The sequence below is a fragment of the Dipodomys spectabilis genome, unplaced genomic scaffold, assembly GCF_019054845.1.
Source record: "Dipodomys spectabilis isolate Male_0828 unplaced genomic scaffold, ASM1905484v1 ptg000095l, whole genome shotgun sequence".
Lineage (NCBI taxonomy): Eukaryota > Metazoa > Chordata > Mammalia > Rodentia > Heteromyidae > Dipodomys > Dipodomys spectabilis.
The window spans coordinates 35,376,541-35,393,170 of NW_024870772.1; the positions used below are offsets into that span (position 1 = coordinate 35,376,541).

At 38.6% G+C, this 16,630-nt stretch overlaps 1 protein-coding gene across 1 annotated transcript in view; it reads right to left on the bottom strand.

Annotated features, from left to right (window-relative positions):
* Positions 1 to 899: 899 nt before the first annotated feature.
* LOC122112540 (NEDD4-binding protein 2-like 2) overlaps positions 900 to 16,630 on the bottom strand; it is a 69,459-nt gene continuing 53,728 nt past the window's right edge. Inside the window, exons 7-10 of the mRNA XM_042685364.1 lie at positions 8,889 to 10,603; positions 5,929 to 6,014; positions 4,032 to 4,075; positions 900 to 1,038 (exon numbers count right to left, since the gene is read on the bottom strand). Coding sequence (XP_042541298.1) covers positions 4,052 to 4,075; positions 5,929 to 6,014; positions 8,889 to 10,603 — 1,825 coding nt within the window. The 3' untranslated portion in view covers positions 900 to 1,038; positions 4,032 to 4,051. The remainder of the gene's footprint in view (positions 1,039 to 4,031; positions 4,076 to 5,928; positions 6,015 to 8,888; positions 10,604 to 16,630) is intronic.

The window sequence follows — 16,630 nt, forward strand, 5'->3', positions numbered from 1 at the left end:
TTTAAAAACAAACCAGTGGTTGCCAAAGATCAGGAGGGTAAAGAATGGGGAATTAAGCGGGGCACCAGTGGCTCAGGCCTGTAATCCTAGCTACTCAGGAGGCTGAGATCTGAGGATCGCCATTCAAAGCCAGCCTGGGCAGTAAAGTCCATGAGACTCTTATCTCCAATAAACCACTAGAAAACCAAAAGTGGTGCTGTGGCTTAAGCGGTAGAATTCTCGCCTTTAGCTAAAGAGCCCAAGGACAGTGCCCAAGTCCAGAGTTCAAGCCCCACAGCCAACCAAAAAAAAGAATGGAGAAGTATTGTTTACTGGGTACAGAGCCATAGTTTTACAAAATGAAGAGTTCTGGGGATGGGTGAAGATGGCATGACATTATCAATATGTTCATAAGATTATAAATGTTATTGTCCATTTTACCACTGGAAAAACCAAACAAAAACAACTTTTGGTTTTCTGAGCCTTTCAGATTTCAGAATTCTATCAACATTTGCATTTAGGCTCTACCCTTACAATCCTGATGTAATTTTAAAAATAAGCTACTTGAGTTTTCTGTGCCTTATTTTCTTCAATAAAACTAAGTAAAGCCAGGCACTGGTGGTTCATGCCTATAATCCTAGCTACTAAGGAGGCTGAGATCTAAGGATCACCGTTCAAAGGCAGCCTGGGCAGGAAAGTCTGTGAGACTCTTATCCTCAATTAAACCACCAGAAAACTGGAAGTGGTGCTGTGGCTCAAATGGTAGAGCACAAGCCTTGAGCTGAAGAGCTGAGGAACAGCTCAGAGTTCAGGCCCCACAAAGGACAAAAACAAAACAAAACAAAAATCTAAGTAAGGCAAATACTGCAAATTAGATAGTAAGGTGTTTAAATTGTTACCTCTTCAGTTGGGTTTTTAAGAAATTATTATTCAGATAACTTATCAAGAACATCCAAGCCAGTTTTGGTGTCCAATGGGTGTGTTCCTCAGGTCAGCTGTGACTTGCAGACTTTTCTCCATAATCAGGATCTTCAGCAATGAGGTGGAAACCAGCGAAAGCTACAGACAAACAGAAGCAGACAAGTACAGGCCAAAGTGAAGGAAATGAGTTTGTTTCCAGGATCCCCACCTCAGATGCCCTCAGTTTGCCTCTCCCCTGGCCTCCTGCACTTCATTCTGTTCAAGTCTCCTGGTTCTGCCTGTGAGAAAAACTGTCTGTCGATTCTATCAAAGTGTATTGCTTAAAAGTTCCTGCTTTGGTCTGGTGGCTTGGCTCTTGTTAAGAAAAGAGGAACTGCTCTGGCATAAGGAAGAGGTTTTGAAATATAAGGTTTTTGTCTTAACCTGGTTTCTTTACAAGATGGAATTAAGCTACACCTCATATTATTCAAGAAGTAGCAGAGGGTGGGGGTCTATTTTGAGATTACTTGTGTACTGTTAATCTTATTTCAAAGTCATCTTATGTAAATCTATTTTACCCTATTCAAACTAGGCAATCATGAGCAGATCTGTGAACCTGAGCTCGTTCAATCTGAGCAGAGGAGGGAGGGCCTGCTGCATTAGGGATAAATAGGGGAGCAGCCCACTGGCTCTTTGTGCTTGCTTGCCAGCTTTTTGGCTGCAGAAGTAAATATTACTTTGTTTAAACAATTTGTTACTGTTGTTGTTGGTCATGGGGCTTGAACTCTGGGCCTGGACAATGTCCCTCAGCTCTTCAGCTCAAGGCTAGTGCTCTACCACTTGAGCCACAGTGCCACTTCCTGTTTAGACAATTTTTATTGTCGTGTCTATTATTGTGACTCCAGTGGCTCTTGGAGAACATAATTATAATATGCCTCCCACAAGAATCCATTCCAGATGATAATTTTAGGGGAGGAACACAACGGTACTAGGCCTCTGTGCTTCTGGTCACATAATATTTATCAAAATAGAAAAAAAAGAATCAATTCCTCATACTTTCCCAACATCCTTTCTCAAATCAAAAACTTGTTCCCAGACCAGCTATTTACAAAAGGTTAATAGTAATTACACTAATTCATACAAATGTTTTAAGTTTCCTGGACCAATATATTCTCCCCAGATGATGGAAATTCTGTTTTTCCAAGAGTCATTTCCAAGGCAATGCTTTTACCTAATGATTTTGCCTTTTAGGAGGAGAGAATTAAAATTAATCCTTAGCATGTTGCACACATAATTTCACTTAAATCCTCCTTCAACATCCTCAAAACAGATTGGCACTGAAATTACTTTTTACAGGTGAAGAAACTGAGGCTCCGAGAAGGAACTTGTCTTCTGCAGTCACAGTCAGGCAACAGTAGTTCTAGGCATCAGGACAACCTCTTCCTAGCATGCCATTTCTATACAGGGGAGCTAGGGCATTAGCATGCTGACCAGAAGCGGGGAGAGTATTTTAAAGTAGGCAGGGCCTGGAGGCTTCTAGAACCAACTAGATTCTCCTACTATAATTACCTTTTTCAAAATTTCTATATACCCCCCTAATTGCTCACCAGTATATTATGCTAAACACAAAATGGGTTATCTCTTTCTCAATAAAACTATAAAAATTTTTCACTTGGCTATCATACTCATAAAATGCCCTAAAAGGGAGAGACTAAGAATTAGGAATCCTAGCCAGGTGCTGGTGACTCACATCTATATTCCTAGCTAGTAAGGTGGTTGAGATCTGAGGATTACTGTTCAAAGCCAGCCCAGGCAGTAAAATCCATGAGACTCTTACCTCCAATAAACCACCAGAAAACCAGAAGTGGTGCTGTGGCTCAAGTGGTAGAGAGCTCGCCTTGAGCTGAAGAGCTCAGGGACAGTGTCCGGGCCCAAAGTTCAAGCCCATGACCAACAACAAAAAAAAAAGAAGAAAAGAAAAGAAAGAAGTAGGAGTTCCACTGCTTTGTGAAAACAGGGCCACAGAAGACACTGTAGCGCACATGTATAAGAGCTCTATCAAACCAAAGGAAGGATCAGAAAGTATCCTTAACACAAAATATTAAAACATAGCCAATAGAAAGGATTCTCATATTGGTGTCTAAGCATGTTTCTTGTTGCATGATTTGAATTGGTGCTTTCTAAAACATACAGGGGACTTCATGTGGGAGAGACATTCTTTTCCTGGTATCCACCCCTGTAACATATACCCTAGGAGGGGAGGAATGTTTCACTGTTCATTGTACAGAACAAGATCTGACATAACTCTACAAGTATTTATTGAATGAATGAATGAATGCATTTCACCTTCTTTCTCTAGAATCCCTCATAACCATCCACCTCTCCCAAATCATATTTATCCAGCATTTTCTAGAGGTCCCTCTGAATCTCTAACCTTTCTCCCAAATATCAGTTCTTCTAGCTGTTCTTTCAGTAGAAACAGATTTCAAATAAATACAAATATTTTTGCTGAAAATACAAGTATTTCTCATTGAAAACTGAAAACGTAAAATAACTCTAGGAAATAAGAGTTAAAATGAAGAATGAAATCATATGGCAAATACACAGAACATTCGATTCTTATCAAAATGCAGACACATATACACTGAAATTGTAGCAGCTGTGTTTGTTTTAGAGTTTAGGCATTTGGGGAAGATAAGTGCAATGTTTTTATATTAATGTCAGCCTGACGTCAAGTTTAAAATATAACGTGAATACGTCTCTCCGTTTTACCTCTTTTCCTAGAGAATCCTTTAATATGGTCTTTCATCAAAATCGCTAATCCCTAGTCCTGGTCACATACAACCCAGGAGGGGAAATGTCCCATAAACTCTGGGTTGTTAGAATGCTCTAAAATATGTTATAATTAATGAAGTGGTAAAGTAAATGTAGGAGCAACAATCTAAGCTTTGTTGCATTTCACAAAAAGATTTTCATTTAAAGGAAATAAAAGCATCACATGGGCAACAGCACACAGGGTTGCCATGGTAACAAACTACATTTTTTGATATTTTACTCTTCAACTGTGGTACATATCAGCTATTATAGCCAAATGATGTTAACATTCACTCCCTTCTGATTATATAGATGTTGCTGCAAAAAGTTGTACTTACTGTTCAGGAAATTTTCATTTTTAACCAATCTTCTTTTGTCTTTTCTAGAAATCATAATTAAAATACACAAAGTAATGATTAATATTGAGTATGAGGGCAAGTTTCCATTGTCCTTTTATTCATGTAGAGACAATCCTAAAATGATATTAATCATGAAATAATATCAACCACAAATACCAATCTGAGCATTTGAAGCTTTGTGTGTGTGTGTGTGTGTGTGTGTGTGTGTGTGTTTATGAGAGAAAGAGAGCGTGTGTGTAGCAATATGGTCTCCACAGGCAATAGAGATAAGAACTTCACTAATACATATATTAGTGAAGTATATATATATATATATATACGTATATATATATAAACAAACATATTTAAAGTTCATTAACACGTAAATATATACATATATATTTGATTTTTACTATATAGGCACACAAAACAAATTTACTTTTGCACAGCTATACCTACTATCCTAAGTATTAGTTCTGTTAAGTTTCATTAAACTTCCATTTTACTATTTATTTCAAAATAGATTTTTAGCATCATCTCAGGGCTCATTTAAATCACTGTTCACTAACATGAACAGAACACAACCACCTCCATCATGTCAGAGTGCTCACTAGCTTTTTCAGAGTTTCTATCATCTTTCTAATTATCCCAGCCAGTCTTCCTCTGGGCATCTGGAGGGTGAACAGCCTTCAAAAGTAGGTATGTGCCTCTCTGTGAACCAACAGGTCACACCAATAATAAATACTCTCAAGTCAAGTAAAGATGGATCTAATTTGCAGCTGCAACTCTTTTCATAACAGAATAAGACTGTGGGCTGGAAAAGAGAACCGATGTAGTGAAGAATATACTCTCAGGACATTATTTAGGACACCTCAGGCACAGTGCTGAAGTGCTTGCACTTCAACAAAATTGGGTGATCAAATGAAATTTTTTCTTGGAACTACTTGAAAGAAAACATATATGACTTACCCATGCACATATATTCTTTCTACAGTTGTTTTGATCAGTCATAGGGCTTGAACTCTGGGCCTGGTACTGTCTCTCAGCAATTCAGCTCAAGGCAAGCACTGTACCACTTGAGCCACAGCACCACTTCCAGTTTTCTGGTGGTTTATTGGAGATAAAAGTCTCTCGGACTTTCCTGCCTAGGCTGGCTTTGAATAGTGATCCTCACATCTCAGCCTCCTTAGTAGCTAGGATTACAGGCATGAGCTACCGGCACCTGGCTTTCCATAGGATTTTTTTTTAATACCTCCCTTATTCCTGCTGTTTTCCAATTTAAGAAATAAACCACTTGTACCAATTTTATTTTTTAAAGAAACTTGTTAGAGCTGGCACCAGTTGCTCATGCCTGTAATCCTAGCTACTCAGAAGGCTGAGATCTAAGAATCCCAGTTTGAAGCCAATCCAGGCAGGAAAGTCTTTGAGAGTCTTATCTTCAATTTACCAGCAAAAAAATCAGAAGTGGAGCTGTGGTTCAAATTGTAGACCTCTAGCCCTGAGTAGAAAAGTTCACACCCCAGTACTGGCACTCAGGGACAGGTGCACACACACACATACACACACACACAAACACATACACAAACACACATGCACATGCACTCGCAAAAAGTTAGAGAAGTCGGGTGCTAGTGGCTCACGCCTGTAATCCTAGCTACTAAGGAGGTTGAGATCTGAGGATTACAGTTCAAAGCCAGCCCAGGCAGGAAAGGCCACGAGACTCTCATCTCCAATAAACCACCATAAAATCGGAAGTGGTGCTGTGGCTTAAGTGGTAGAGAACTAACCTTGAGCTGAAGAGCTGAGGGACAGCACCCAAGCCCAGAATTCAAGCTGAACTAACAAAGAAAAAAAAAAAGTTAGAGAAGACCTTCTTTTAAAGCATATATTAATCTACCTCTACTGTTATCTTCCACTGCAAGTAGATCATTTTCAGTGTTTTCCAGTCAAGGGGAATCACATAGTCATCAGGCAATAAGGATTCTGTGGAAAAAGGGGGAACAAGTTTCATCTTCAGTGTCATACATAATTTCATACTAAATATGAAGTTATAAAAACATCGTATCTGGGTTGCTGTAATGTTAAAAGTCCTGTTTTAAAGATATTTCAGTTATGGCTAAAACAATAGTTTTCAGATACCAATAGTAAACAGTATCTAGACTAAATAGTATCTAGATTCAATGGAAATCCTTATTATGTATGTATGAAAAGTACTATATATCATAGTTCAGATTCTAATGTAGGTATAAACATATACACCAACATACCCACATATAATAGCTTCAAGTGGTACTGCCTATGGCATAAAATTTAGATAGTCTTCCTTTCTTGTAACATGTATGAAACATTACAACCATGGAAAATTTAGTCTTCCTACAAATTGCATCTTCAGACACAAGGATTCCTTACAACTAAGAGTCTCATAATTCCAGGTGCAGGGTAGTAAGATCTGAGGATCATGGTTTGAAGCCAGTCTTAGGAGGAAAGTCTGTGAGACTCTTCTCGCCAATTAACAACCAAAAAGCTGGAAGTGGTGCTGTAGCGCAAATGGTAAAGTGCCAACCTTGAGTATAAAAGCTTAGGGACAGAGCCTGGTCCCTATGTTCTCATCCTAGTATTGGCAACGCATACATACATGCTCAAAAACATATAACGTACACAAAAATTCTCCTATACTTACACAGTTCTGACACTATGCATAGTTTGGTTTCTTTACAGTCTCTACACCTGTATATGCTCCCACTATATAATCCTACTCTGTCTGCAGAGCTCCTAATGCTAGCAATCATTTTGTTTCCTTGCCTTATTCAAAGCCATGGACCATACAACAGAGCTTGGCTTCTCCAGTCTAGCCAAACAAGATTCAGACTGCACTTAGAACCTCTCTTCCCATCTGGGTGCTGATGGCTCACACCTGTAATCCTAGCTACTCAGGAAGCTGAGATCTGAGGATAGCTGTTCAAAGCCACTCTGGGCAGGAAACTCCATGAGATTCATCTCCAATTAACTACCAGAAAACCGGAAGTGCACTGTGGCTCAAGTGGTAGAGCATTTGCCTTGTGCTGAAGAGCTCAGGGACAGGGCTCAGGCCCAGAGTTCAAGCCCCGTGACTGACCAAAAAAATAAAAACAGAAGAAGAAGTTCTCTTCTCTTTCCTTCCCTTCTTAAACACGTCATTTCCAAAGGTGAAATTATTTATTTTCTTCCAAGCTCTATTCCTTCACTGCTTGTGTTATACAAATTTGCTTCCATATTGAAGGCAACCAAAACCATAACCCCATATTCTCTTATACAATTGGTATTACACTGCTAACCTCACTCATAAAATATGCATATTTGTCACTTGCATTTTCTGTGTGCAGTAATTTTGTTAGTCTTCTCTCTCCATTTAGAAAGAGAGCTTTCCTTTAAAATCTTTCTGAAGTTTAATTAATGGATGTGCAATCATTGTTGATTATGCTGATATTGTACATTCAAAGGAGGAGGATGTTTAAAGTCTTTTTAAACCAGTGTCTTTCTGTTTCCCAGTGCTGATCTAAGATGATGATTCTTAATCTCTTGGGGTCATGGACTTTTTTGAGAAGGTGATAAAATGTATGTCCTTTCTCTTACAAAAAGACATAAAAGGTCACAAAAAATTCTGCATACACTTTCAGAATATGAACTATAGATGAAGATTTCTGACTTATATTGTTTTTAATTAGTTCAAGTTCCCCAAAACAAATGTATTTTAAGTAATTGTTGAGGGAATGTTTTTTTCTTTTTCCTTTTGTTGGAGGGAAATTAAGATTATTACTTTAAAATTAACTTACCTACAATTAACTAGTAAAGAATTGGAAATAGAGAAGTGGATTAAGTGGTAGAGTAATGGCTTTGAGCAGAAAAAGGTAAAAGACAGTGCTCAGGCCCTGAGCACTGACCTCTCTTGACCTAACAACAACAAAAAACAAAATGAAACAAAGCAAAAAACCCTCAACTATTTCAGGTGTTTTCTCATCACTAACTTTTTTGTAGTCCTCATTTATTAATTTCATATCTGGAAGCCATAATTGTAAATGAGAAAAGAAAAAGCGATCTGCTAAATAAAACGTAGAAAGCAGAAAGATTAAAAAACAAAAACAAAAAAAGCTCTCACCTGTAATTCCACCTACTCAGGAGGGTGAGATCTGAGGATTGTGGTGCAAATCCAGCCTGGACCAGAAAGTCTGTGAGACTCTTATCTCCAATTAATCAGCAAAAAGCCAAAAGTGGAGTTGTGACTCAACTGGTGGTGTGCTAGCCTTTAGCACAAAAATCTCAGAGACAGTGTCCATGCTGAGTTGAAACCCCAGGATTTGTGTGGACACACACACACACACACACACACACACACACACACACACACACACACACAAATTAGCCCATCTCTGTTACATAGTTAATATTTGCCTGCCTCCTTCACTCTTCTCAGCCTCTACTTCAGTGTAGAGTTCATATATCATATGTATTCAAGGGACATAAGATTATAGTAGCAAGGGTATGAGCCTTAAAAGTCAAGTACCATTAACTATGGAGTTTCAATTTCATCACTAACAACAGGTTAAAAAAGCACCTCAAATTTTTTTTTTGTCAGTCATGGGCTTGAACTCTGGACCTCAAGGCTAGCGCTCTACCACTTGAGCCACAGAGCCACTTCCAGTTTTGTCTGAGTGGTTTATTGGAGATAAGAGTCTCATGGACTTTCCTGTCCAGGCTGGCTTTGAATCATGATCCTCAGATCTCAGCTTCCTAAGTAGCTAGGATTATAGGCATGAGCCACGGTTGCCTGGCAGCACCTCAAAATTTTATGTTAAATTTTAGTAAATGAAAACAATTTACCCAGTGGAATTCCAGGAGGTCCAAAAAGCTTTACCAATTGGAAAGCAAACCTTTGTGGTAAGGGCAGCCAAAAAGAATCCAGTCTTAAATCATGGTGATTCTCAGTTGGTAAACACTGTAGTGACTTAGAGTCTTTCAATTTCTTTAGTTTTTCACCAGATCTTTCATTTAAAACCTGAGTATCAGAAGTAATCCTCAAAGAGCACAAAGTATCAGGTTGGCTACATAAAATTTCTGAAAAAATAAAGTCTACATCTGTTAGTGTATTTCTTACTCTTGTCTGAGATTTGAAAGTCAAAAATGTTTTTTTGCTGGTAAAAGGTATCATCCAAAAGCTAGATATATAATGTAGCACAAAAGAAGGAAGAGGATTTTTATAAAGATACATAGCATGTCCTAGTCTATTAAATGACAGGTAAGGAAAATAAAATTTTCCACCAATATTTAGAGGTGAGTCTTTGAAAATATCAAAATGAAACAATGATGTTTTTTTATCATTACATGTCATGAGTTTTTGTTTTTTCTCCTCTTTGTTATTTACTTCTGAATTTTTGTCTTTTTCTTCTCCCAAAATATTGTTCAGTGCATGGCTTTCTGTTAACAGGCTATGTTTCTCCTTTTCTTTTGTATTGGTAAGACTCTGTCCCAGTAAACTAAAGTTTGGTACCAAATTAAAAATCTTTCTCCACCTTTTTTCATTCACTGAGGCACTCTTTGGGTTATCTAGTTGAGGTAAACAGCTTCTGAAGTTATTTGTTTCTGTGTCTCTGAATGGAGCTATAGTTTCTGTGATAGGTGACAAATCTTCATCTTCTACCAGTAACTTCACATCTATCAATATTTCTTGTCTGCTTCCTGGTTCTGATATGCCTTCAGAAGTGGAGATCAATTTAATCAATTGCTCCTTGCTGTCAGGACAGGCCAGTTTATGTGATCTATCTTTCTTTGGTCTCTGTTCACACACAAATTTATGAGGTCCCTCAGGCCAGCTATCAAAATAAGGTTGTCTATCAGAGCCTAGCTGTAATTCCTCATCAGACAAATTGTTTGTGAGAAAAGCCCAATAATTATTTTTACTTGCATGTACTCCTTGTTCCTCTCTTAAAATGTTCTCTGAAGCTCTGGATCCATGTTGATAGTGCTCAATTGGTTCATTTAGTAGTCTTTGGTCTACTTCTATCTTCTGGAGAAATGGACATGGAGTACTAGCAAATGAGTTCTTCATGTTTAATGCCATGGTAAACCTATTGTCCTTGTGTTTTTCTACCTTTATGCCAGAGCAGTCATCCTTTGTTACACAAGGAAGATTTTGAGTCCCTATGGGCCAAGTACCAGAGCTTTTGTTTGACATTGATGAAGAAATTAGAATTAATTCATCATCTCCCTTGGAGAAGTTCTTTGGCGTGTTATACAGTTCAACTGTAGATACAACACTTTCAAAACTATCTTCAAGATTTTTTTCTTTACAGCCATTCAGTTCTCTACATGCATTTTGTCGGCCACTAATAAAAAGACATTCTGCTACTGTTTTGTTCTCTTTAATATCTTCTTCATTCTGAAATGGGTACTGAGCTTCTGTTGTAAGATAACTACAAGTTTCAAGTGAGTTTTCATCTGCGATTTCACAAAGACTGTTAGATTTTTTGTTTCGTTTTCTGTTTCTTTTCTGTTTGGCTTTGCTGAGTCGGAACCCAGTTTTCCTCAAAATTCCTTCTCTGAAACATAAAGAAGTTATAGCTTTATTATTTGCGTAACATCAGAAAACCATAACACAAAATTCTCAATGTGCATATTTAAAGAATTACCAGTACAAGGGGCTGGGAAGGTGCTCAGTGGTAGAGTGCTTGCCTGGCATACATGAGGCCTTGGGTTCGATTCCTCAGCACCACATAAACAGAAAAGGTTAGACATGGCACTATGGCTCAAGTGGTAGAACACTGGCCTTAAGCTGAAGAGCTGAGGGACAGCGCCCAGGTCTACAGTTCAAACCCCACAGCCGACAAAAAAAACAAAAGAGAATTACCAGTACAAGAAATTTTAAAGTAGACATACTTTGTACTGTATTTAAAATACTTTTTAAAAGATTTTAAAATCCTATAAATTAAAAACAAGTATAACTTGAAGAAAGTTAAAGACCACATGCACATACTAGTTTTATCTACCAATTCACTGTAGGAAAACCTAATTATTTTTCTTAAAATATATGTGTGTATATATACATATGAACTATATGTGTGTGTGTATATGTATATATATATACATGTCTGAAACCTAACGTTAGACATCTTAAATAAATAAAAGTGGATGGTAGAACGTTAGTGCTTTAGTAGTTGATTTTTATTTTTTATTGTTATTATAAAGGTTATGTACAGAGGGTTTGTTTGCAGTTACCGAAGTTAGGTAAAATGTACCTTTCTTTTTGGACAATGTCACCCCTTCCCTTGGTCTCTCCTAGTTTTTCCCTGCCATTCTCACCCACAAGTTGTATAGTTCATTTTCCACATAGTGTCTAGTAAATACTACTGCTACATTTGTTTACCCTTTTCCCCTCCATTTCTGTGTCCTCCTCACACTTGCAAAGACGATAAATAAGACAAAAACAAAAACAGCAATGAAGAAAAACCTCATTTCCATTTCCTGGAGTTCGTTTTGATAAATATTATTTTATATAATCAGATAGGCAGTGCCCCTTTGTGTTCCTATTCTAAGAATATCCTAGTAGCTAGTTTTTATTTTGACATATAAACTTTGGCAATTAAGTTGTATCAAATTATATGCAATGGTTAATAATAAGCAATTGAGTGCAGTATTTGGGTGAAATACTTCCAACTATCCAGCTAATCATGATTCTAAACAGAGACTACACCACTATTTTGAGAGGTATTTGGAAATGTGTGAGGGCATTTTTGGTGATCACAATGCCGAGTAGTGTGTTTCTAGCGCTGGGCACAGAAACAAAGGATGCTAACTATCCTATGATGCCCAGTGAGAAAGGTATGCCTCTCAAAAGAGGAACAGCATTTCCACTGGGCATACTAACGTGTTCAGAGTGGCCATTATAGAAGGCAATGCTCAATGTGAAGAGAAAAAGAGAGTATTTAGGAAATGTTCTCATTTTGGACATAAAAGTCTAGTTATCTCTTCCACATTGGGCAATCAGAGTCAGGGCATGGGTGCCCATGAAGTTATAGAAAAAAGCAGTGGAAGGACACCAAACATAGGTGAGGGGAAATACATGGAGGATATGGAGCAATAGAAATGCAAATCAGCCAATACAGAAAAGCAAACATGAGAAGGGAAAGGGAGCAGTCAATTTTTCTCTGGCTAAGCAATAGACCATGAGGTTATTAAGCCTACCTTTGACCTAGTTTATTTCACCCCATACTGCTAGGTAATTTTTAATAGATAGGACATAGGAAAATCTTGTGTTCCTGTCACCTTTGCCACCTAATTGCTATACAATGTGTTGACTTAGGAATAATATCAAGGGGGCTGGAGATTTAGCTAAGAGGCAACGTCCTTTGTTAGAACTCCAGGACACAAAAAGAAATGAAAAAGATGCGAAGCAAAGGTAAGGAAAGACAGGGGAAAGGAAGAAGGGAAGGAAGAAGGGAAGGGAAGGGGAAAAAGGAGAAGGAAAAAGAGAGGAGAAGAGGAGATAGGAGAGAGGGGAGAGAAAGGGGCAAGGAAGAGGAAGGAGGAGGAGAAGAGGACATCAAGGAACACTAAGGTTCCTAGAAGCAATTGTGATGGGCCTCTCTTAAAAGAATATCAAGTGGAGCTGGGTGCTGGTGGCTCATGCTTGCAATCCTAGCTATTCAGGAGGCTGAGATCTGAGGATTGCGGTTCAAAGCCAGTCTGGGCAGGAAAGTCTATGACACTCTTATCTCCAAATAACTACCAGAAAACCAGAAGTGGTGCTGCTGCTCAAGTGGTAGAGTACTAGCCTTGAGCTGAAGAGCTCAAGGAGAAAGCCCAGGTCCAGAGTTCAACAACAACAACAAAAAGAATATCAAGTACACAATGTCATCTTTGATAGTAACTTTCCATGGTTATATCTCATTCTCACAAAAGCTTGAGTGAAAGTCCAAAGTACAGTATGAGTCATGAAATGCACACTGAAGAGTGGACTGTCAGTTAGAAAAGAAGCTCCTTGTCTCTGCCCAAATCTGAACTATTCTGTTGTAGGATGAGGCAACAAACAAGTGGAGTTTATTGTTGTTTTATCTCTGGAATTAGACAGCAGCACATGTTGAACTTAAGACTGCAGCAATGGTTCTGGTTCACAGGAACACTGCATCCATGGAGCTGATGTACTTGATGTGTAGCCACCATCCCCAAGAACAGTTCTCAACAAACCAAGGAAGCAGAAAATACAATTTCAAAGAATTTGTAGGCTGGAGATGTAGCTGGGTGGCAAAGTGCATGCCTAACACGCAGAGGGCCCTGGGTACCATCCCCAGAAAGCATGCACATGTGCACACCTACAACTAAATAAATGGATATGAGGATATATAAACATAAGAATCAAGTACACATGCAAGAATTTTGTTCTGAATGACTGAAAGCATAAAGTGGCTGTCAATTACAAAAGTTTATGTGAAGCATGAGTTTGGAGAGATGGCTGGCAAAGCAGCTGCCTCAAAGTTTGAACCAAGAGGCTAATCTGTCCTTATAGCAGAGGTTAGAGTAGAAAAGATAAGGGCTGTGGGCTTCTTCAATATTCCTCAACTGCTCCTTTGTTATTTTAAAGGATTAGAAAATGATATCTATGAAAGGATAATAAGGACCTATGCTAAAGATAAATCACCAAGCCTCCCAAGAAATGAACATAATAGATCAGGAAAGAATGAGGTAGCTAAATAAACTCTTAGAGTCTGGAAGATCAGTAAATTTATTAAGTCATTTACTAAAGAGTTATTAAAGGAGGGGGCGGGGGAGCGGGGAGGATTGGGGGGCACTCGGGGGAGGATGGGAAGGGGAAACAAAGGAGGAGGCTACAATGCTTAATAAGAAATGTACTCATTATCTTGCCCATGTAATTGTAACCCCTCTGTACAGTATTTTCACAATAAAAAAAGTTATTAAAGGAGACTCCAAGGATTGGAGTCCAATGGACAATATAATATAATATCAAGAGATACAAAAATCTGAGGAATGACTACAAGGAAGTATGCCAGGGACATGTTATCAGTTCTGCCACCACTGAAACCCTATTGAGTTACTCTCCATTTTCCAGAAACAGTGGACCAGGTTGTCTAGAAAGGAAACAAATCAGTAAGTAACTTGTGAAGTTACTGGGAGATAAGAAATATGGTGGAGGTAGCGATAACTTTAGCTGAAATGTGTACATCTAATCAGTAAATGCATTTTCTTCAGGAACAAGGATCTATAAAGCAAGATAAGCTTTCAAAGCTGTGTCATGCCTTGTAAACTTGATCTTACTTGTGAGGATTCACTTGGGATGAATAGCACTGTTAGAAAAAAAAATTAGGAACATGACAAGCACACACTGTAGCTTTTGAAAAGGAGAAGGTAGGAAATGAACAATAGTAACATATCTCTGCTGAATAACATTTTGCCTTCTAGATGGCTTAAAATCTAAACTCTGACTAGTGGAAACTCTTAAAAGTTAAAGTTTTTGCTCAGAGACAAACTGACCTGACAAATGACCTGAAGACAAAGGTAAGAAGCATCCACATAAAGCCCAAACTGATGACTATAGAGAAGAAAAAAAGTGGAAGAGGAAATGTATAATAATGATTTTCATGAAAAAAAGTAAATAAAGGGGCCAGTGACATCAAATATAGAATCCTAACTCAGCCATGGGCAATACATGGAGTAAATCTGATATTAAAGTATATGTAGGTTATAAAAGAAAGGCCTCAGAGCTTTGTGGAATGAATAGTAGGCCTAGAACTGGTCCTGGATTGGTAAAAATCTATCTAGTGGAGTCTCAGATAAACAGGTCTCCTTTTTGCTTGTTTGTAGTTGTTGTGTTCCAATCTTGGGGCTTGAACTCAGGACCTGAGCACTGTCCTTGAGCTTCTTTTGTTCAAGGCTAGCACTGTACCGCTTGAGCAACAGTGCCATTTCTGGCTTTTTATGTATATGTGGTACTGAGGAATTTGAACCCAGGGCTTCATGCATGCTAGGCCACTAAGCCACATTCCTATCCTTGTTTCTTTCTTTTTTTTTTTGTTTTTTGTTTTTTGGTGCTGGTAATGGGGATTGACTTCAGGGGCACATGCTCGCTCTCACTTGACTTTTTTGCACAAAGCTTGCACTCTACCACTTGAGCCATACCTTCACTTTTGGCTTTTTTGGTGGTTAATTGGGGATAAGAGGCTCACAAACTTTTCTGTCTGGGCTGGCTTTGAACTGTGATGCTCAGATCTCAGCCTCCTGCGTAGCTAGGATTATAGGCATGAATCACCAGTGTCTAGCTCATAGGTCTCTTTTCTTATATGGGGGTAATATTCCATAACTAGGGTTGCTCTGACCTCTCTAGAGGCACTCTAGTTTAAAGAGCATACTTCTGATAACTTGACCCTGTCATTGGGATAGAGCAGTTATATGGTCAGTAGAGAAGGCATTTAGCTTTAAAGGTAATGCACTAAGTCATTGCATGTGGGGCAAAAGCTTAATAGCTGGGGTAAACAATCAGCTTGAAAGGAAAGACTAGACAATGAGACATGTTAGGAAATGAAGGCTTTCAGAAGCTTATGCTTCTAGCTTCTCCTCAGAAGCCAGAAAACCAGGAACTTGCCTATATGTGGGTGTCTGCTTGGAAACTTTCTGAGAAGTTCCTAAGCTCTCATTCTGGCTGACACTCAGACTGCCAAGTAGGAAGCAAAAAGTAAGGCAGAGTTTAAACAGCCTAAGTGAGAAACGTGTGCAAAACATGACAGGGAGCCTGTCAGCAAAGATAATTTTAATTTCTGCTGTGGTTCCACATATTTAAGGAAACTTCTGTTGAACAAAAGCTGACTGCTAAGCTTAAGGAAAAAGGGTAACAGTTGACACACACAACAAAGAATATAGACTCTATACAATTAGTGCAGTAAATCACTAACCAAACAGCTATAACTGATTAGAATTACCATAGCATATTGTTCAAAATGTTTTATTGTCAACCAAAAGATGAGATATGCACAGAAATAAGAAATTATGGCCTAGGTGGGCACAAGCATCTCCCATCTGAAATCCTAGTTATATGGAAGAAGCTGAGATCTCAAGGACTGCATTTTGGTGCCAGCTTGGGTAGAATAGTTTGAGCAGCCCCTTTTAAACCAATAGCCAAGGAGATCAACCATACATTTATCATCCTCATTACATGGAAAGCTAAGATCAGGTGCATTGAAATGACAAGATAGTCCAAGAAGAAAAGTCTATGAGACTTCATTGAAAGAAGAGAAGCTGAGCAAGGGGGCATATATTTGTTGTCCCAGCTATGGTGAGGTGAGAAGCAAAACAGGAGGATCACAGTCCAGGTAAATACCTGGGCAAACGCAAGACATTATCTCAAAACAAACCAGCAACATAAAGGGCTCGGGCATGGCCAAAGCAGTAGTATGTCTACCTAGACATTGGATTTACTAGGCAAGACAAAGACTTTCTAGCAACTATTTAAAATATATTAAAATAGTTAGTGGCTCATGCCTGTAATCCTAGCTACTCAGGAGGCTGAGATCTGAGGATTGAGGTTCAAAACCAGCCCAGGCAGGAAAGTCTGTGAGACT